General features: G+C 39.4%; 1 protein-coding gene across 2 annotated transcripts; it reads left to right on the top strand.

Annotated features, from left to right (window-relative positions):
* Positions 1-161: 161 nt before the first annotated feature.
* On the top strand, positions 162-22283 carry TRAF6 (TNF receptor associated factor 6). 2 transcript variants are annotated; one of them, XM_014251939.2, is made up of 7 exons: positions 162-240; positions 8111-8424; positions 12700-12850; positions 13470-13628; positions 14541-14612; positions 15937-16014; positions 17877-22283. In XM_014251939.2, the coding sequence occupies exons 2-7, from the start codon at positions 8141-8143 to the stop codon at positions 18756-18758; spliced, it is 1626 nt and encodes a 541-aa protein (XP_014107414.1). In that variant the 5' UTR covers positions 162-240; positions 8111-8140; the 3' UTR covers positions 18759-22283. The 2 variants fall into 2 exon arrangements, with proteins under 2 accessions (XP_014107414.1, XP_014107415.1); XM_014251940.2 differs by lacking the exon at positions 162-240 and adding an exon at positions 548-810.
* Positions 22284-22972: the final 689 nt, after the last annotated feature.

Raw genomic sequence — 22972 nt, 5'->3', positions numbered from 1 at the left:
CAGGCGGGAGGATTCAGCCACCGGTGGTGACAGTTTTGTGTGTGTCGGGGAGGGGTGGCAGTGACACCGCAGTCCCCGCGATCCTGCGAGCCCGCCCCCGCGGCGCTGCCCCTCCGCGGCGGCAGAGGGCGCAGCAGCGGCCGCGGCGCCCCGGAGGCGGCGCCCGCCCCGAGCCGCTGCCCCGCCGCTTCCCGAGCACAAGCGGAAGCGGCGGCGGGCGGGGAGCGGCCGCGGGTCGCGGTGAGTCCGGCGGGACGCGGGGGACGGCCGGCAGGGTGGGGGCTGCGGCGGGCCCGGGCGCCGGACTCGGGGAGCGAGGGCCCGGCTGCAGTCGGGCCGCCGCAGGCGTGTGGCGTCGCCGGGCGCGGAGCGTTTTTCCCTCGGGCTGGGGCTGCCGGGGGGGAGCAGAGCCGCCCCCCGCCCGGCCCGCGGAGCCCTTCGGCCCCTTCCTCCGAGCGCGGGGCTCGGCGCGGGGCCGGGCCGGGCCGGGGGTGCCGGGGAGGGCGGCCTGCGCTGGGGCAGGGCGCTGGTGTGGCTGGGGCGCGCCGGCCTGCGCCGCTCCGGAATTGAAACCTCAGCGGGGCTGAGCCCGAGCGAGCCGCCCGGCCCGGGGCCCGCAGTGGCGCTGGGATCCTGGCCGGAGAGCCTCCGTCCTGCCTCTGCCCCGGCGGCTGCCATCGGACTGCGGGAGCAGCGCGGGGGCTCTGGGGCTGCGCTCCCGCTTGTCCCGAGCACATCAGCTGAACCTAGGCTCTTTTTCTCACTGTGAAATGGAGACACTCAGTACATTCTGAGGCAACGCGCTAGAGGGTAAGTTGTAAAACAGGTTAGTGTTTCTAAACCCGATAGCTCTTATTTTCTAGTAGAGACTGGCAGTATTTGATATTTACGGTAACTTTATTAATAGGGGTAATAAATTATGACTTTGGTAGTAATTTCCATCAATTTCGTCCCGCTCAGATAGGTCACGCTTTTCGTACCTAAACGGAAATGTCCCGCTGTAGGTGGGAGGAAAATGTTCTAATTATATCCCTTAGACCTAGTCGTTAAAGCTTGCCACAAGTATTCCCCCATGTTTGCCTCTGACACATTCTGCAGCGCTACCCCTCAGCTCTGGATTTTGTGGTGTCTTACATGCCACTGTGAGTGATTAATAAAGTATTGATTTGAAGCTTTGGGTGAATTTTTGCGCTGTCTTCACCAGCTGTTAAAAGATTTGCGAGCAAACTGCTTTGTCTCCTGTAGAATGTAAAGGCCATAAAACTTGTCCTTTTAGTAGAAGAAGGGGGGAAAAATGTCACAGAAGTATGCTGATAAAAGCACTTGGATTATCTTCATGGTACTCTGGGCGTAATTCTTCTGCATATTCCACATTACCTTCAGTTTTTCCCAGTGAGTGAAGATTCATGGAGCTTAGTCAGACTGTTGAATGAGAACTTGTCAAGAAATAAATGGCTTTTTAAGTTTTGTAGTATTGCAATACTGCATTACTGCTTTCTAGCTTAGAAAACTGCTACTGTATTTAGAAAGACAAGACACACAGTAGGTACCCATGCTGATAGAACTTCAGCATGAAAAAATATCTGAGGTGAGCATACATTCTTCTCTTCACCCATTGAACTTCCATGAATTTACTGTGTCAAGAAGAGTAACTTGTATCTCAGCACAGATATTAGCTAAGCACATGCTTAAAAAAAAAAAGTTTTAGATCCAGACTGAAAACTGGCCATAAAATATTCTGGGTATAAAGCATGTCAAAAAGAAAACAAAAGTAAGCGTAAGGTGGAGTGAAAAGGAGAAATGTTTTAGTTGTTTCAGAATGTGTGTTTAATTCACCATCTGCTTTCCCAGGGTCTCAGATCATTTTATTAATGCCACATACAAGGCTTGTGCCTGTAGAGGTGGATGGTAATTAAATGTAGCCTGGAGACTGTGCTTTGCAGAAATCACATTTGTTCACAGCCATACCTCTCCCTGCATGTTTTTGAAGTGCTTTATGGGTGTTTACTTTGTCCCACTAGGGCAGCATCTTACATTCTCTGTAGATTTACTGAGGGGTATAGAAAGACATATAGAAAGATATAATGCATATCTCAATGTGTTCTCAGTGTGCAAAGGAAGACCAGAAACCAGAGTCACTGCCAAAGTACAGACTTAAATAGTACTGTTCTACTCACTAATAGTGTTTTCCTTGTATCTGTTATTCTGAACAGTTCCCAGTAAATTCTGTCTAAAAGTTAATAAACTGAAGAAGCTTTCTGGGAATTTTGGCTTGGGTTTGTTTTTCGGTTATGGAAATACCCATGGAGTATCTTGGTCTTAAATATAGTAAAGTATGCTTCCACTGCTCACTAAAATTAAATTTGTTTTGACATACTTAAATAAGATAAAATATGAATGTAACTGTGAGTGTGCCACCATCTAGTCTCCTAAGTAATATTAAAGCATGAAAATACTTACATGATTAAAGCCTGACAGCATTCTTTACAAATAAAGAGAAATCACCTGGAAAGCTTCAGAAAGCCCCCAAGGGCTGCTCTGCCCTAGTCAGGAGCAGTCTAAAGAGAAAGTCTAATGAGCTCTGAATGTTGTTTGTGTTTGCCTCAAATAAAAATTCTTTCGAGTCTTTAATTTTGTATGTTAAAATGGTGTATGATGGTTGTCTAAAAGACTTGGAGGTCTTAAAGGTTACTGCTATTAGAAAAAAGGAAAGTTTGTTTCTCAACAAAATAAGCAACATGCTTGCAGACTTTTGCAAGAAATGAGAATTCAATTTTTTCAGTTACAAGTTCTGCCTGAATCTCCTATTGCTTCAGCTTGTCTAGCCATTTGGTAGCTTTGAAATGAAAGTGTTTTATAGGTATTAATTAAAAAGCATTAGCATAATTTCAGGTGTTCTGCCTGGATGAGACCATAGTAATGATAGCTGCAAACCTCATAGTGGAAACACAGGGTGCTTATCAGTTATCAGTAGACCATTGATTAATGTTCCTGGGAATAAGTGTTGCAAGTATTACTCCATATACAAATTATCCAAAGTCACTCCACTGGTCTGTCAGTCTCATGACCCAGAAATCTATACGTACATATACGAGACAGGTGAAAAGAGAAAAGTTGGCCAGTTTTTCCTGTCGATGCAGTGCTAAAGGCATTTCACATGCTGGGTGTGTGCTGGCCAGGGTGGAAGGAAATTAATTATATTTGTGAACTTTCAGTAAGAAAAAGGATTTGGAATAGTCTTCTGTATTGATACCTTATTTATATGGGTAGTCAGTGTCAATTTTTCCAGGAAAGGTCATGTGGAAATTAATTGTATTAAGCACTTCCTCATTTGTAATAAAAAATCTTCTCTTATAGCAACTGATCCTTCCCTGCACAGTATTCCTTAAGTTTGCCAAATGCTTGAAAATGCAATTTCGTATTTCAGTGTAAATAGTATACAATGTCTACTTTTACTTCCTCCCTAATACTCTTAATGATAGTGGGATTTTACAGGCAATTTGAAGATACTTTCTGATACCAGTGATTTTTTTTTGATTTATAGGAGTTTGGTGCTTGAAAATCTGTAGAAGTCCTACCTAAACTTCCTTATACTATGGGAGTCGAAAAATCAGAGTACTGCTTTGTTGCATGCATTAATTTAAAGCAGGGGCAGTTTAAATTCTGTTTTGAAGTAGTTTTTGTCGATCATAAGGTATAGTATTGTTTCAGGAGTTTACTCTTCTGGTCTGACTGTGCTCTCTCACATCAGCCTAATCACTTTGTAATGCAGCAGTGTAAATAGTAACAGAGCACAGGTTACTTAGTGAAGAAAGGAGTCTTTATGGTTCAAAGTTGGAAGAGTGGGATGGGGACTCCTTTTCTTTTAACTGTCCTTTAACTGTCTTTTGTGGGGCGTGAAAGTTTCATCCTTAGGGCATTCCCAGACTTCTGCAGGTAATGAACAAGTTCTGTCCATTACATTTGGCATGGAAAGCACCTTCCTTTCTGTCAGCAAACAACACAGCTGTTGCCTTGGAGAGCAAAATCAACCTTTGCCAGCCCAAGGCCTGGATACCTCTGTGCCCAGGCTAAAGCTCATTATCTCCAGAGTCAGCAGGTCTGGCAGCACTTCCTAGCTCTAGAAAAGAGCATTTCAGGTACATTACCAAATGTAGTTTAAGAGTTTCTCTGCCTTAGAAACTTCACGCTAGCAAAACTATGAATTACCATGTAATGATCCAGTTTAATTGCTGTTGTTCCTGGATCTGAAAGCTGGATGTTCTGGGAACAAATAAGGTACAGAGAGCCGTCTAGAAAAGTGTTTAATGAATTAAATGACTAACATTTTTTAAAAAGGATAAATTCTCAAGGCTGTAGTGTACACAAGGTATTATAAGTTAATATTTTGATATTGTTGTACTTGCATTTGACTCAGTTTTGTTCAGCACGGAGGAAAAATGGCAACTATTATCAATAAGAAAAACTGATGTGGTTTTTAGGAGATCTTAGGTTTTATTTCACTGGAAATCTGTTTCATAACAAAGAAAGGCTAGCAGCTTGATTTGAATTTTGGGATATATCCTAAAATATAGGATATATCCTATAGTTTGGGGAAATAATATAAAATATAGTTTGGAGGTTAAAATCCATCCTTTTCCAGCCTAAGCATTTTTTAAATTCCCCAGGAGAGGAAGGTGGAAAACTGCTACAGTAAGCTCACAGATTGTCTGCTCTACCTCACAGGGGAAAAGACCTGTCATTGCCATTCAAAGTACACCTTTCTGTAGCTGATTTTGTCCTAGCACTGTGCTGTCCAAAAAGATTAAATCTATACTCTGCTCTTGGAGGATAAAGTAACTTCCACAAGAAACAAGTCTGATTTCTAGTACAGGAGTTACAGTATACAGAGAAATTAGTTTAAACTATGCTGGAGTAATAAGGCCTTGGTTAATTATCTGAGTAACAGGAGTGTAGATTTTAATTTGGAAAACTGCCTTGCCCCACACCTAGAATATGTGTGGAGAAAGGAGAACTTTGCTCACAGATAAGATGAAATGGATAAGAGTAGTAGGAGGAATCTTATCTCAGATAAAATATGAACAAAGTTTAAAATCTGTCTCTTAATCACCTTAAGTTGGCTCTTTATGCCTGAATTTCCCAATTTAAAAAGATAGTTGCACTTCTTTTTTTTTGTGAACCACTTCATCATATGCAGATAAAAAGCTCCATATAGGACTGCAGTGTATCACTGAATAAGGGGGTTTTTGTGTCAGACTAGGTTGACTGATTGCAGTGGCTCATTCGTTAAACTGACTCTGGTACAGAAGTTTTGTTTCTGTAAACTGAATATACATACCTGCTAGGTCTGTAGAAACAATTCAAATGGCCAAAGAGACACTGCTTGCATAGCACTTAAATCTACAAAGTGCTCAACTAGTGAGATTATACATAGTCAGATCCTGGCTTCTTTTTAAGAACAGAATTGTAAATAGTATGGGATTTTTTTTCCCAGGAACAGCCCAAGAGAAGAGTCACACACTTCTTTGCAATTAATGGGACAGGTGAATTTGAGCAAAGCTGTTACATTTTTCTTTTTGCAACTTCCTGAATTCCTGTGTGACATTGCTAAAGGGACGTATGTTTCTCTTCCTTTCCTTAGTCTCACTAAATATACCCCGGTGGCTTTGAGTAATGTGAATTTTTCAGTCCTAGGCTGGCCTGTGGATTCTAATATCCTGCATACCAACATTCCTACCCCATTGACCCAATTTAGTTCCTGTGATTTTTCATGAAATGTGGCCCGTGGACTGATCATCCTCTGCAGCAGTTGTTAAATGAGTTATGTTAGTTTAACATTGGAAACAAGCTGGGTTTCTTCTCCAGAGAGAATAGTTCTACTGATGGCAGGCTAAAAAAAAAAAAAATCTGTCACACAGAGCATCTTTCTAAGCATTGATTCCTCTGCATCCATTCTCAGTCACTGAGGGAGCTGGTGCCTTTGTGGGATTCAACTGGTTGTGTCTGGAGTATGGCTGGAGCAGCTGCTGAGAGCATGCTTGGTGTTTAGCTTGTATTGCTGTTGTGTTTAGGAGCCTCACTTATAAAGCCTGTTATGTGTTATGTATGGTGGTAGATAATGTATAGGGACAATACATTGGGGTGGAAAACAGGAGTGGAAGTGAGCAGCACTCTCTGGGTGCAGTTCCAGACAGCTTTGCTCTAGAGTTGTTTCTGTGGAAGGTGAGCACTGCTGGCTGGGTCAGTACAACTCCGAACTGTCAGCCTGTGCTTTGGGGCTCTGTACCTTAATGGTGTTTTGGAAATGTTCTTCAGATACTTCTCATACCCCTGCATATCCCAACAAGATAAAAAGTCATATATTTATACAACAGAATGAAAGTTCTGCTTTGATTATTCTAACTATATCTAACCAAAATATGGTAACTTTGTTTTTCTTTAGATAGATCCTCCTCTGTTTTTTGTTTGGATAGCTGGAAAAAATAGCTCATAGTGTGTTACCATGGGCAGTATTGCTAGTTGTTTATCACATAGATGGCGTAAAGCACATTTCTGTGATTTTGCATGTGTTCAAAATATATTTCCCATAAATGATAGTCGAGGCCTTGTGTGATTAGTATTTCTGTTGACGCAATCTAAAGGTGTCATAAAATAAATATGAAATAAAACCACTTGTGTGTCCTCCTATCCATGTACATTTTGTAAAAATGAGTTGTGGTATTAAAATTCTGATAAAGGCAAGAAAATTTTCAGTTTTCTGAGTTCACGGTCAAGGTAATCCTATTCATTCTGCTGCCTCTGCAGTAGTGATTCAGATAAACAGTTCTCAGTTCTTAGAATTTGTCTCTTGACTGGATTTCCATCCCTAATACATTTTAAATGACATAATGGTATTACAGTGAATTCATTAGGTAAACACTGCAAGAGACTTCTGCCTATACTGCTGTATAAAAGATTATCAAATCTGGGCTTGTTTTGCATGCCTGGCTCCATAACCCTCAGACTGCTCATACTGCCTTGCACCTGGTGATAATCGCTGTTTGTCAAAGAAATGTCATTTATAGAAAACTAACCACAGTAGGATTCTAAGAAAAAATATTGTATCCACTAAAAAAATCAGGGGAGACAAAGGTTTCTTAGTCTTAAGAATTTGTGTGTGTTGTTAAGACCTTTTTTTGAGGCTCTCTAATTCTGTGTACAAACACTAGCAATCTGTTTGGGGGTACCAGCACTTCTTTATTTCATACCTATGAGTTCACCCTGCTTTGGAGGAGTATTGTAAAAGCAGGCTTTAGTATGCCATCCAGCACTCTTCAGGGGAAGGTGGCTTTTGTTCCTACAATCTGTTCCTACAATCATGTCCCTCGTTGTCCCTGCCAGCTAGCCTGGAAGAGGGAAAGGAGAGCAAGAGCTCTGTTTGAGTACTAGTAATTTGTAGATAGCTTTTGAGCTGTGGAATTATTATCCTTATCTCATGTGTAGCTTCTTACTCAATTTAAAGTCCTGTTGGCAGTTCTAAAATGTTACCAGCAGTGCTGTATATTTGAATTTCATTTACAGCACATCAGCTGCTTGGTATAAGTATTTGGACTTATATTTTATTTGTGGTCCTGCAGCTAAGTCGATTTAAATCTATATTGTGAATTGCTCGATACAGAAAATGCTAAATATATGCTAACATATACACTGCAAGGAAAATATGGAATTGAGCTGTTGTCCTCCAAGAAACCTTGATTTTGTACAGCATTTATTCCACACAAAATCTATTTGAATGTCTTAGAAGTAAATAATATGGAAGGACTAGAGAAGCATCTTCAGTAGACATAGCAAGGACAAAGAGGATTCCTCTTTTTACAGAAATCAGTCATATGAAAGAGATTACAGAAAGTGGGGGGAGTGTTTGAACTATGCTGACAGGATGCAGTGTCCTTTCCTACATATCGTAAGATAAGCAAAAAAAAGATAATGGGGACAAAACAAAACCAGTGATTTTGATTAGAACCAAATCTGTAACCAGTATTTCTGGTCGGAAATAAATTTTGTTCGTGCCTGGGAGGAAGGGAGGGTCTTGAAACACTTAAAAGTAATCCATGTTTTTTCCCTGCTGCAGCGCACTGCCGTGTAGCCCTTGCTGAGCACCATGAGCTTGCTGCACAGTGACAGCAGCTGTGCAGCTGGGGACAGCGGCTGCTGTGCAGCCATGGCCAGCGCCTGCAGCGCCGCAGCCAAGGAGGAGAGCTCCAGCGTCGGCAGCGGCAACCAGCCCGGCTCGTTCACGGAGGAAACGCAGGGATACGACGTGGAGTTCGATCCGCCCCTGGAAAGTAAATACGAGTGTCCCATCTGTTTGATGGCTCTCCGGGAGGCGGTGCAGACACCGTGCGGCCACCGTTTCTGCAAAGGCTGCATTGTCAAATCAATAAGGTAAAAAGGAGAACTCGTGGAAGCGGCTTTTAAGAAGAAATTCGTGTACTAGAACAGTTTAAGGTCAATCTAAACTGAATAGAGCTGCCCAAGGTGCATTACCACTGAGTGCTAATAGAATTCTGGAAATGTATTATTCATTAAATGTGCTGTATATGGCCAGAATGTCACAAGTTTGGAAGTTTAATGAGCTTTAGATAGTTTGCCATTTTTACAAACTTATCCAGCTTATGAATCTAAAAAATTTATTAAACTTCAAATAATAATTAAAAAAGAAAGGTAGACAATTCCCCCAATTAAATTCTGTTTTCAGGTCGGGATTATAAAATTTCCTGTCTTTTGCCTATGATTGTTTCTCTTGATAACTACAGGAAACTACAGACAACCTGATTTCTTGGTGCAGATAAGGCAATTCGTGCTTTCGGTTCTTCACTTGAAATTAGCTGCTTCCTTCTGAGCTGAAAGAGAGAACGTGATGAGGGAATAGTTTTGAGGAAAGCATTGGAAGAGGAAACCAGGTGGCATGTGAGGGACTGGGAATAAGATACAAAGGCAGGAGCAGACTGGGCTTATAAAAATGGATGATTGAAAGAGCAAGAAAGGGCAGAGAGTACCTTGTAGAGAGCACTTGCCTTAAACCTGGAATGAAGTCATCAGTGTCCTACACATGTGAGTGAGTACTGGATTATATTGATAGATACTATGCTGTAAGATTTTTCCTTTTCAGCATAAGCCAAATTTTTTTCTTAGCAATTGCTCACTTAGCTTAAATGTCACTTTGGTAGGAATTTATATATTCAGTTCTGTGTGAATGTATGTAGAATTAGCTCATTTTCAACCTCACTTCGCACACTTTTATGTAAAGATCGTTAAACTGTCTTCAGTGTTACTGTATTTTTCCCTGGCATTTATTTTATACCATGCAGAATGGACAATGCTTGCTTGATTGGTTTTTCATACCACTTGTCCATAGTTGTATTCCATTTCTTTTTCTTCCCTCTCCATCATTTGTCGCTCACTAAATGAATAGGATGCCAGCAATTATGTTCTCTGAATACAGTGTTTTTGTGGGCATCTCTGTAGTTTCTGCTAAATAAATTCTCAGAAAGAATTTCTCCATGGAAAGGACCATGACCAGAAGCTTCTGCTTCTTTTATACCCTTGCTGTATTTTACTTAATTTCTATGAATAGTGATGACTGTTTCAGTGAATACTAAACAAGGTAGAAAGCATTTTTTTTCTCTTGAGACTGTAGCTCATCAGTGTAATATTTCAGATGTTTCACTGCTAGTGAGAGTTTTCTCTCATTGCCCACTGAACTCTGTCTTTGGAGGACAGTTTGTGGAAATGCTTGTGAAGTGCCAGACCACTCTGAATCCCTGAAGGGCTGAACTTAATGGTATCTTAAGGGCATGCTTAATTGGTATCCATAGATCAAGCTATTGATTTGGATTATGTAGTGCCTACAGTATGGTATCAATCTGCAGTATGTACTGTCTACAGTACCAGATTGAGTGAGAAGCTTCTACAGAACTAAAATGAAAATGGAAAGTGATATTTTACATTCTCTAAGTACTGGTTTTTTTCCAGTGATGTCACAGCCTTCATTTGATCAGGAAAAATTGCTTCTCTTTATTCTTCATTTCTTCTTTGTCTTAACTCAAATGAATACAGAAATTAAGAATTTTAAATGATGAAGGATGGACAAGCTTTTTTTGCTTCTTGTGGCTTACATAAAAATTGTAGTTGTTTATGTTGAAGAAGTTGTGGCTGCAACTAGGAAAAAAAATTTAAAAATCTTTTAAAAACTGGACTCTTCGATCTTACAGTGTGAAGGACATGATTAGATAAGATTTGATCACGGTAAATGTTTGCCTCCCAGAAAGTCTTGGCAGCTTTTTAAATAAAGCTGTCTGAAGTGCTTTGAAGTGCTATAAATCATGGAAGAGGAGACGCTTACCTACCTAAGTAACTACAAATGAGTTTACAAATGTTACTTGTCAACAAAATACATTACTGGAAATTTTAGAAGAACTAACTTCGGGTGCAGTAGCTAATTCAATTTCACTCCAGTCTTCTTCTGTATCTTAGGGCAAAGCGAACTTAGAGTTTGCAGTAGAGCTTGCCAAATATCAGAACCTCTGTTTATTGGAAAAACAGAGTTGTGAGGTAACAAGGGACAGCAGGGAAATCTTTGGATGCTGGCAGTTCATCCAGCAGCTGGCATGGCTGCAGTTAAAGTCTCTGCCAACTGTCTCATCTTCTCGGCTAAACCGCTGTCTTGTCAAAATCACAGAGCAGGCTTTTCTTTCAAAGTTATTCTGGCTTTACTTGTGATACCTGTATTTTAATCTCAAGGGAAATTACAGAAATATTCATTGTACTTTGTAGCAGATGGCCACTGTTTCACAGGTACTGCTATGAGTGGCAGAGTGCAATGTGATAAATAATTCCAACATAGGAAAGTGTTCATTTTAATATGAGTTAGAAGGTGCATAACTCAGTTCTGTCACAGGAAATGTATACCAACATATTTGTTTCTAGATGAATTTTAGAAGTGTTTTAAACACAATCTTGATCCTTGTAAATAGTATTTGAAGCCTGTTTAATGTCCTACAACAAGTTATTGCTTTTTCCTTACTACACTTTCCTACTTTGGGAAATTGCATTTCATTCTTATTTTGCCCTTTATCTGTTAGTTATTTCAACTGGGGATTTGGTGATCATTATTTCAAATTGATCTGTTGCTGGCTGCTCATATTCATGATTACCTTTTCTTTGTAGAAATAAAGCTGCTGTCTTATCAGCAGGCCTGTTGAGCTGTCTTTATACTCCACTAAACAGGGTGTTTGTAACCAAGTTATACCTGTGAAAACTGATTTCCTGTAGGTTGTGAAGTGAGGGAACATTTCTGGCTTGTGACAAAGATCACACTGGTCATAGCTCAGGGAGCTCTGAAACAAGGCAAGCTAGGTGTTTTCTTTCTTCCATTTGTTTAGGAGTGTGATTCTCAGGCATGTGGTGAGCTTGCTCTGCAAGCAAAACTTATGAAAGGAAGTTCATTGCTTCTTTTTGAAGTGGCAACTTTACCTCCACTTCCTCTAGCAGCTTTGCTGATGGAGTTGCTGAGCAATTATTTCCTTTTCCAACAAAGAACATAAATTCCTTCCTGGTCTCCACAGCCCACTAGGTTCTACTTCCCCTCATGCTTGCAGGCAGTGACAATGATCTGGCCTTTGATCCTTGCACCACAAATGCTCTCTGACATTTTTCCACCCCATGTATTTTTCCATTTTATTGCTGTTTCCATTAGCACTTAAGAGCTTTGATCCCTCATGCCTCTTTAACTGCGTTATTTAATTGTGAATCAATACGTTGGCCTACTGCTTTCAGAATGATCTGATACTGGAAAATTTGGATACTGGAGGTGATCCCCTTTTTTACTCCATTTCCAAAGATTTTTGTATATATGTGCAGGTAGACAGAACTGATGAACTGGAACAGGCTGTTAGTTACCTTGTGCAGTTTGCATGCATCCATGTTCCATCAGATTCCAAACCAGCACCAGTTAGCACTGACTTCCAGTCTGCTGTTAAAATGGCTTCAGATGCAACACCCAGTTCCAAATCCAGTGTAATTTTCATACTTACTAATAATTTTTGTGTCAGGAGGTTTTCACTCTGTTTGCTGTATAATGAAATTGAAGGATGACCAACTTATCAAATTCTGTATAGCAAAACCAGCAAACTGAGCAGTGTGTGTAATGCCAAACAGATGAAGTCAATCTGGAAAAAAAAGACAATTTGACTTTTTTTCTTAGCTGTGATCACCTTGGCTGTTTATGAAATGAGGAAGAAATGAGAGGAGGTCTAAGAAAGTTTAAGTAATTGTTTTTAAGTAGTATGTGAAATATTATTTGATGTTCAAGCTATGTGAAGTACTTACAGACTGTTACTTCTTAGTATCTTTACATATTCCTCAAGTTTGTTTCCAGAGTACTTAACATGGCATTTGTACAAATAAAGTGTGTTTAAGTTTGAAAAGTGCTGCAACCTCAGTCATGCTACCTCCAGTGAAACTGTGTGGTTTCAATTTTTCTGAAATGCATTTCATATTTTCTGGGCATTGTCACATAAATATCATTGTTTCCAAAGATCATCTTACTGTGTTATTATTTGGCCACTAATGTCTTGCTGGTGTAAAAATATTTTAAATTAATTCTTGGAAATCTGTTGGTAATATTGAAATATCTTTCCTTGCTTTTCTGCATTGTAGAGATGCAGGTCACAAATGTCCTGTAGACAACGAAATTCTGCTTGAAAATCAACTTTTTCCTGACAACTTTGCTAAACGAGAAATCCTTTCATTAATGGTCAAGTGCCCCAACAAGGGCTGCAGCATGAAGATGGAGCTCAGGCACTTAGAGGTGAGAAGTAGTTTTGAAAACACAGAACCTTGTTTTCATGGATGAGTAAAAATTTGAAATAACTTAGATAGATGGTCACGCCTGGTGACACACCTGGTACTCATTTATGCTGACTCAGTGCATTTTTCTTTCAAGACTATAGCTACACATATTGTTTTTTAATGAGTATTTAATTGTAGTTAGGTGATTCTCAAGTGAACATCACAGTGCATGACAATTGTACTGATGCAGCTTTCTGGTGAGGGTCATTTATGTTTGTCTTTTGATCAGCTATGTCTGTGCTTCACACAAGTTTCTTAAAGTCAGTTTAGTAGTCTCTCAAAGCAGCTACATGTATTAATTGAAATAATTGTTTTGGAAAATAATATATGCAGTTAAACGGAAAAATATAAAACAAATTTTTTACTGAGAGCTTTCTTAAAGCTCTGAATACATGAAACCATGGCCTTAGTAATGGGACAGTAACAGGCTGTTGGTAGAGTCAGCATAAGTTTATAAGAATTTCCTTGCATGAAGGAAAGGTTGTGATTCGTTTGTCTTGCACTGTGCTTTCTCTTGAAAATGGGTGAGATGATAGTTCTTGTTTGAAGTATCAAATCCCTCTTCTGCCCTTCTGCAGGACCACCAGCTGCAGTGTGACTTTTCCACTGTGGAATGCCCACAGTGCCAAGGAACCTTCCCCAAAAACCATCTGAAGGAGCACATGACCCAAGAGTGTCCGAGGCGTCAAGTGTGTTGCCCAAACTGTGCCACATCTATGGCCTACGAAGATAAAGAGGTAGCAGGAGTCTCAGTTTGTCAACCTGAATTCACATGGGTTTGCTTGGAAAGGGAAGAGCAGTTAAAGAAAAGATACAACTGAAAGGTTTTGGTCTAGAAGAACTCTTTGTGCTGCTGTGCAGCTGAGAAGCTACAAACTCAGGACATGAGCCTGGAACAGACAAAAGCTGTGGAGAGATTGTCCTTACATACAAACTTAGTGGGAACCATGTGGTGTGAGGAGACTTTTGGACTTTAAGAACCAATGATTTCTGATCTTACCATCAGACAGGCCAGTATCTACTGCCCATAGAATACAAAAAGCAGTATTTACATTTACAGGTTTTATGCCTGGCAGAGAGGATGTATCAGGAGATAAATCTTTTGGGGATATCTGCTACCACACAAGACCAAGATAATTTCTGAATTCTTTTCCTGTCTCTGCATTTTTCACTTGGGTGATAGTGAGGAAAATACTTTGCTTCTGCTCTTACCATTTCTCTATCTCTATATGGATGTGTTTTATCTCAAGGCCTATGAAATGTCCTTGGATATTAATATTGTGAATAGTCAATCAAAGATATTTCAGAGAGTCCAACAATACAAATATTTTAAAAAACACTTTTGTATAGTTAAGTGCAATGGAACGTGAATTTTAGAAACTTATGATTAAAATCAGATTTCTTTGGAGCATAAGAGCTTTAGGAAATAAAATATCTATAACTTTATGAATCTCTTGTATAAGTCCAGGAAAAAATAGAAAACATACTGTTCAGGGTAAAGGGATTGTCTTTGTTTCACAGTTGCATACAGCTAAATGCAAAATGAGAAATATCAATAAAAATCTAATGTCTAATCAAGGGTGATTAGCCCTCTCCTAAACTGGGTAACTTTACTGATGCTTTCTCCCCTTTCTCTTTTGTTTGATCAGCTTCATGACCAAACATGCCCACTTGCCAATGTATATTGCGAATATTGCAACACAGTGCTCATCAGAGAGCAGGTAAGAGAGACTCCCTTTTTCTCTGCTTATTCCAAGTCAGATGTTTTGTATTTACATCACTTCTTTAATCTGAAATTAAGCTCGGAAATACAGTTTGTCTGCTAGCTGCTAAATCACTACCTGCCTCTCTCTGAAAATGTCCAGTGCAGATATGATACTCCCATAAATGCTGCTCCAGCTTGCAGTTGCAATCTGGCAAACCTCTGTAGGATTTTGGCTGCCCATCACATTGTTCAGCTATACTGCTTCTTGACAGAGGCCATGCTGCAAATTTAATCTTGAATGGAGTTGAAAAAATACCAACAGCTGTCAGTTGTTATGGCTGACATTTCAAGAGAAGGCTTTGATTTGGGCAGAGAGGGAGAGTTTTTGTACTTGGAAAGCCACTGTAGAAAGTAGCTATAAGTAAATTCACTATCAAACTGGGATATTGGCTGGAATTTTGCTTGTCCATTACTGTTGTAATAGCCATTATTATGTCTTCTGTTCAATAATTACATGTGCAGTCATTGGCAGGAAAATGATAAATATTGACTTGTTTAATTTGAGATGGCAAATGTATTGATGGCCTGGGTTAAAATAAAAAATTATCTTGTAAAATTGCACAAATACTCTGGAAAACAGGACTGAGCTTAATAATGACAAAGGAAAAAGTCTGTTGTTAGGTAGAATGATGAACTACAGAAGTGAGGAACAGAGAATGATAGCTGATCTTTATTAGCCTTGTGCTTTGTTGTGATATTTAAACAAGGCAAACACCTGGGGTTATACAAACAGGGATTCTGCCTGTGAAACACTGAATTATCCTTTGCTCTGTGTACTGCTCATAAGGCATCAGCTCAAGTTGTTGTGCTTTTGAGAGAGAGTGGATAGGGAAGATCCAGAGCAGTAAGATGACTGATCTGGAAAATATGGACCACAAGAAAATTGGAGTAACTTGAACTTTTTGAGGAAGATGATAATAAAGAGAAACACAATAAGTATGTGCAAGTAGTCCTTCAGAAGGGAAGGAATTGAACATGATCTGGCTGGGGGATAAGCTAGAAACAAAAGGTATTTGGTCTACAAGGAAACCTGAATGCTTTCTGGGGCCTAATGTAAAAACAAAGTCAATGAATTGTTGCTGTACACACAAGTGAGAAATATAATTTTTATCATCAGCTGATGTTTTTGTTCAAAACCTGTGTATTCCCTTAAAAAACTACATAGGTATAAACTGATCTGACTTCAGGTACCTGTTCAAAATCCATCCAGCTGTATTCTTTTTGGATAAGAGAATAAATACTCTTGATGGAGAAGTAATATCAAATCTGATTTGTTTTAGATGCCTAACCATTATGACAACGATTGTCCTACTGCCCCAGTGCCATGTTTTTACAGTGCCTTCGGGTGTCCTGAAAAGGTAGGCCTTTTATCAGTATCTTCTGAATTGCAGACCTTCTGCATGATTTGTCTGTTGCTTTTGTAATGTGTTTTCCTACTCCTGTCTCATTCACCAGCCCAAAATCCTCAGTGATTTGTGGTTGTGGATTTTTTATTTTGAGGTATCTTAATTCTGAAACAGTGCATGTTGATACACTGCATTTCAAAATTGCTTTTTCAAATTTAAAAAGTTCTGTGAACAATTTGCTTGATGACCTTGTATGGATGCTAAATCTGAACCAGAGTGCCTGTAGCTATTACAAGCTACACAGAGCTCGATCCTGCCTGAGAGCTAGCCTGAGAAATTCATAGGAGGATTTCAAAACAATCCTCAGAGACAGAAAACAACTGCCAGGTGCTGTTTGTCTGTCCTCTTGTTTTCCTTGCAGGAGGAAGTCAGGAGGTGGTGTGCACCACTGACCAATGATGGTGATGTAGCAGTTAACTAACCAATAAGAGTTTCCTTTCTGTACTTTCCACGTATCTGTCTATAAAACAGGCCTGAAGCAATAAACTGGGAGATTCTCCTGTTCTGACTCCCTTGAGAGTCTATGTCGTTCTTTTCGCCGTTCCTAATTAGAACGACAACCTTGCTTTTATTATTTCGTGTTTTCTCAGTTTTCATGTCAATAAAATAGCTTCTAACATTTCTTCCAAAGTTGGGGCCAAATATGCTTATGACTCCTATAGTTCCATGAAGAAAATAAATTTTATTAAATTCTAAAATTATTAATCTAGATACTCTTATTTCTAGTTTTTTAAGACCTCTTGGTTAAAATGTGTCTTTCCCTTTCATTTCCACATCAGTTTTCATACACCGTTTGGTACTATGGAGCATTTTAGCAAATCAATGAAAGGAGTACAGTGCTGATTTAGAACACAGAAAAATTCTGAATATATTTATCACTAACAGTCTTTCACCATCTCTTTGTTTTGAGTTGAAGAGTCTTACTGAAATTGTACACCATAATTAATGATGGTTTCATAGGAAAATTATCACTCCTACAAAACCTGAAATTTTTTATCATGAATGCTCATTAACAAGAAGGTGAATACACAGTGCTTGCCTTTGGAATATTTGACAAGAATGCCTTCAGAGTAAAATACTCCATTTTTCTTCATATCTTGCTTTTACTTTCAGGTGCACAGTTTGAAATATACTGTTCCTATTTCTCAATGTATGTACTACTGAAATACTTCATGTCTTTACTCAAAATTACCTCCATTTGAAGTGTGGGTCTTAGCCTTTAATAAGAAGTTGTTCTCAGTCTTTTCTGGAGAATTTAAATTTTGTTGTTTTCCTGGAGATGCTGCAGCTTCTGTAAAAATATATCAAAGGTTCCCTTATTAAACATTACATAGAATTAATGAAACTATACCATATGCTATTACTTAAGATAAATATTCTAACAAGAATATGTGAAATCCCAAAGTCCCAAGCCAACAAAAACAATAATGCACTTATCTGATTGATATTGCAGTCATTTATGTCAGTTCTATCTTAAGTTCCCAGGTTAACAATTCTCTGCTGAAATCACCTCATATCTACACTTTTGTTGAACCCTGGCTGTATCAACATTAGGGCAAAGAATAAAGATATTTTCCAACCTAAATGATTCTGCAATTTACCCACTGGTATTTGAACTTCTTTTTTCATTTTTCCTAACAGTGATCTTAAATTTGGAGCTCTCCATTGGTAAAGTGCTATTTTGTCCTTGATTCACACTGCAGTTTTTCTGACATGACAAAAGCAACTACTTGTTTGATTTTCTTCAGAGCCACATTTAAAATGTGATTGCAGATGTTTGATGTGTTCCTAATGCCATATCTCTTAAATCCTAGATGCAAAGGAATGAACTGGCACGACATATGCAGGAGTTCACTCAGGTTCACATGAGGATGATGGCTCAGAGTTTTCAGAATATCAGTGTTACTGCTGCAAATCCTGTACCCTTCATCAATGGCCTACCCTTTGAGCCTGCCCTCTTCTCACACGTGTCACATGCTGCATATGACTGCAATCCAGAAGTTGAAAACTTCAAAGAAACTATTCAGCAGTTGGAAGGTCGTCTGGTAAGACAAGATCACCAAATCAGGGAACTCATTGCTAAAATGGAGACTCAGAACACTCACGTGGCAGAACTCAAACGTACTATCCGAAATTTGGAGGGAAAGATTACTGAAATGGAGGCACAGCAATGTAATGGTATTTATATCTGGAAGATTGAGAACTTCAGTGGACTGCAGAAAGCCCAGGAAGAAGAGAGACCTGTAGTGATGCACAGTCCTGGCTTCTATACAGGGAAGCCTGGCTACAAGCTGTGCTTGCGCCTGCATATCCAGTTACCAAACGCTCAGCGCTGCGCTAATTTTATCTCTCTGTTTGTCCACACTATGCAAGGGGAATATGACAGCCACCTGCCCTGGCCGTTCCAAGGCACCATACGACTTTCTATTTTGGATCAATCAGAAGGCCCAGAAAGGCAGAACCATGAAGAGGTGATGGAAGCCAAGCCAGAGCTACTGGCCTTCCAGAGACCGACAATTCACCGCAATCCTAAAGGTTTTGGTTATGTGACTTTCATGCACCTGCAGAACTTGAAACAGAGAACCTTCATCAAGGATGACACGCTCCTGGTGCGCTGCGAGGTTCTAACGCGCCTGGACTTGAACAGTGTCCGCAGAGAAGGGTTCCAGGCCCGCAGTACTGATGGAGCCATGTAGCCGGCAAGTCTTAACCAGGGCAATGGAGCCTTACTCATGTTTTTCCACACAGATCACACAAGTGCTTCATTGTCCACAAAGGCTGCATTTGTAAAAGATCATAGTTTACCAACACAGTTGATCTTCATGTGAGTGGGACTTAGTTGTTGCTGGCGTATTTTTTTTCTATATGAGGTCATATGTTTAAATATTTGGTAAGGTTCTCTCTTAAAATAATAAGCTACTTCTGTAGCAAGCTAACTAAAAGAAGTGTTAATCAAAACTTCACTGCCTACAGGAAAATCCTATTGCAGAACCTGTGCATCTCAGATCGCTAAAACTTCAGTTGTATCGAATAGACCTGTAAGTCTTTTCACCTCACTGCCTTGGAATAGATGCTGTTGCAAGGAAGGAGCAAAATTAATAAAAATGAGGGATTTTTTTCATTTATTTTTTCACAGAGCTTGGGAAAGCTGAAAGATTTTCTATATTGACTTATCTAGAATTTTGCATTGGCTATGTGTCTCTTGAAGTTTGAAGTTAGGGTTAAGACTTTGTTCATGTCTCCAAGGGTTCAGGTATGCTTTGACCCTTTCCTCCTTCAGGAAGTTGCATGTTGATGTAGAGTTGATGCAGAGTTGATGTTGGTATTTTCAAAAGATATAAGGTAGTGTTGTGGAGAAGGCTAAATGACTCTGAGCTGAGTTCACTGAAGAAATACTTGAAATGTGGTCTGAAGGTGCCTCCCTAATTCTCTTTATCAAATCTTTCTCTAAGAGTGTGGTCTAGGCCCAGAATGTCAGCCACAATCAGCAAGAGATACAGAAGTTTAGCATTTGAATGAAATCCCTTTGTGCTGGTGGGATCTCCTAGTGCTGGACATGTTTCAGGTTAAGAGTGCACACATGAGCAAAAGGATATACTAAACAGAGAGGGTGATGCAGAATTTGTTTTACTGCTGTTGAAACCCGAATTTGTACCAAATCTGAACTTGCGACCTGCATCTCTTCAGGTGATCTCTTGGTGTTGTGGGTGAGGTACCCAAGTCATCCCCTGTGAATTCTCTGTGGGCAGCTGGCCATATCAGCATCCAACTGCTGTGGGTATTTCCTGTCCCTTTAGACAATAGGAGCTGGGCCAGCTCAGCAGTTTGGATGGTAAGGAAAGCCTATTAATTCAGCAGCATGAGGTAAAATTGTAATCCTATTTGCATTTAGGAAGAAAATCTGGCTTCCATAATTACTCATTTATCAAACACTAGATTCACTGTGTCAAAGATTCATGAGGTTCTTAATGCTGTGTGTATTATTGTTTTCTGTACTGACTGATTGTATGCCATGTAAATATTAGTTTTGACCGGTCCAAGCTGAATGGTTCAAGTTCACTGGTGCTAAAAATTTTAATTTTCATGGTGCTGATAAAATTCTTAATCTCATCCTTAAAAGGAGGGAAGAAAAAAGTTTTGTTCACCCCATAACCTAAGTACAAGTTCAGATACTGAAGAAAAAACTAAACAATGCGTGAGCTTCTGTGTCTTCTTTATCCAAGCTCGTGAAACAACCTAAAGACTGGAGACAGTGCAGCTTAAGAGATACTGAAGAGTGTTCCAACTGTTTGGCCTCATCAAAGCAATACCAGTGGGGAAAGGGCACGTTGCTTAATATAAACAAGACTAAAGAAAGTCTACTGTATTTTAGTGGTTTGGGAAGATACTCTGCCTGCCTGCATGAGAGGTGAAAGTTCCAGGACGCAGCTTACCACTTTGTTCATCGTATCCAGATGAGTAAAATTTCTTCTGCCAGTAGAATCTATTAGATGGAAGAGGGATTGTGCTCAGTGGAGTATTGTCACTACTGAAATATGAACTTCCTGGCTAATGGTAAATGCAGTTAGTTGTTGATGACTTCAGTGTATTCTCTGTCACTAGGGGACAGGTGAGCATATGTTACTCAAAATAGGGAAAAATCTCAACTTTAAAACCAAAGTAGATTTTATAATGAATATCCTCATCCTATCAACTGAATTGTTCTGGAGTGTCTTCAGCTGGAGTATTTCCAGTAAAGCCATTCTTACTCAAGAGCTGTCAATGCTCATGGCAGTGCACAGAGCCACTCTGCACAGAAGGCACTGTACACGAGTTCTCCATTTTTAGGCTGTTATCTATCCATGTTTTTTCAAGATACTCAAAAACTGCCATTCTCTTTTGCTCCTCTTCTTTGATTTTGGGGGGCAGGAGGGGGAGGCAGTTCCAAAAAACACTTGTCATATGAGAGCTTCTTCCTGCTCCAGGTCCTTCCTCAACCCTAGCAATAAGAAAAATGTCCTTATTCTCTGTTCAAATAATTTATACCCAAGAGCCAATAAATGCATTAACACTTTTTTTTTGCTTTTGAAGATTTGCATTCTGAATGAAATTTTTGCTTTGAGCCTTATCTGCTAGATCTGATGTACTTTTGCCTCTGAGGAGGAAACTCCCTGTGGTGGCAGGGTTTAAACGATTCAGGTTAAAATTGTACAATAGCACAAGCCAATAGGGAATAGAAGGCTACTGCATGTATAATTCTGTATTGGTCACAGTAATATGGATGCTTTATTCACTGCTGCTATTCTATTGGTTTTGTATTTTTATATTACCAACTAGAACTCTGAGTGATGTCAAATTACTGTAACGTCAGAGTATTCCATGAGACTGTCAGAGCTAATATGCTAAGTATCAGTTAAATCCATAAAAAGATTGTAAATGTTAACGAAATACTTATTCATGTACTTATTCCATTTTCCTCTTTCCCCTTTCTTCACATCTCTTCTTTTGAGAACTTTTTTTACCATGGTGGATTGAGGTATAATTGCTAGAACTATTTAAATGGAAGAAAGGTCTGCAGCATTGAGTTGTCTCTAAATCACAGAAATACTTTAATTGTCTCCTGTGTAACTTGTTCAGCAATGGGGTTTCGTTCTGTAACTCAATGCTTTGCAGCATTACTAGAACTCAAGGTGGTTTAAAAAGTAACTTAGCTTCTTTTATCTTCCAAATTTCTGTTGTCTTTAACATGTTTTAAGTCACCGACTCTTAGTATGTGTATTTGCAAAGCTGCTATGGCACAAAGTCCCAATTATAATATATTATGAACATGTTTGCCTTTGAATGTCTTCCCCTGCGGGGCAGGGAAAATTATTTTGCTAAAAATGTTAGTATGTAATGTATATGTGGGAGCTCAGATAATATGAGATGTATAGAGTTGTTTTTTAAGTGGTCTCACGACATGTCTGGTCATGTTTGCTATCAAGGGATAAAACTTGCCAATTGAATGGAATCAGGGTGAGCTTTCTGTTCTTATTTAGAGATGGCAGCAGACCAAATACATTGATGATGGATGCAAAAGACTGTTCTGTGTCAATGTTAAAGGTTTGTATTGGTTTGCCTTTGAACAAAATGAAAGTACACCTGTTCTCTTGGAATAATTGATTGATAGTTTAATATATTTTGTAATTAATGCACAGCTATGTTTCTGACAGAACTTTAAAAAATAAAGTAAATAAACTGTGCACTGCATGTTGCATCTTTATTCATATGGAGGGCTATTCAAAAATATTAACTGATGCAGGACTGCTGTGATAGTTTCTCTGTCTTGTGGGTTTCAGAAGTGGCTGGTACCATATAGTGCCAAGAAGGCAAAGAATGTATTTCAAGATAAAAAGCTTCCAGAATTTATAAAGGGTAGTGGTACTTTTATTCATTACTAGAAGACAGAGCTCATGTAATAGATAATAAACTAAGTGTTCTCATAATCATACTGTAATTGAAGATGTAACTCTCAAAAAAGCTGCACACTATCACCTCACTGGCCACATATCTGCTTGCTCATTTTATTTGTCATAAAAACAACTATGGGCTGAAACTGTGTTGCAGGAGACTGAGATCAGAAACCAGATGGTGTTCCTCTGGCAGTGAAAGAAGTATGGACTTTACTGCAATCTCTTGTTTATCTCTCTGGATCTGTTTTTAATAGCATCTGCAGGAAGGGATATTCCAAACCTTAAGCTTCTTCTGAGTAAAGTTAGTGGTATTGTAATAATGTGCTGTTAATGTCAAGTTAATTATGACTTAGTCCTTCATCCATTAGGATGGTCCTAATAACTTCCATGAGTAATGGATAGGAAGGCCTGCTCAGACATTGGTTATCTGTTGTGTTAATCCATTTTTAGTGTTCCATACATTAAGTGCACTAAAATCT

This window comes from Pseudopodoces humilis, chromosome 7, assembly GCF_049639895.1.
Source record: "Pseudopodoces humilis isolate 2021_Gansu_Grassland_sample_001 chromosome 7, ASM4963989v1, whole genome shotgun sequence".
Taxonomy (NCBI): domain Eukaryota; kingdom Metazoa; phylum Chordata; class Aves; order Passeriformes; family Paridae; genus Pseudopodoces; species Pseudopodoces humilis.
Note: the sequence above shows the minus strand (reverse complement) of the source record. Positions and strands in the feature narration are given on the sequence as shown.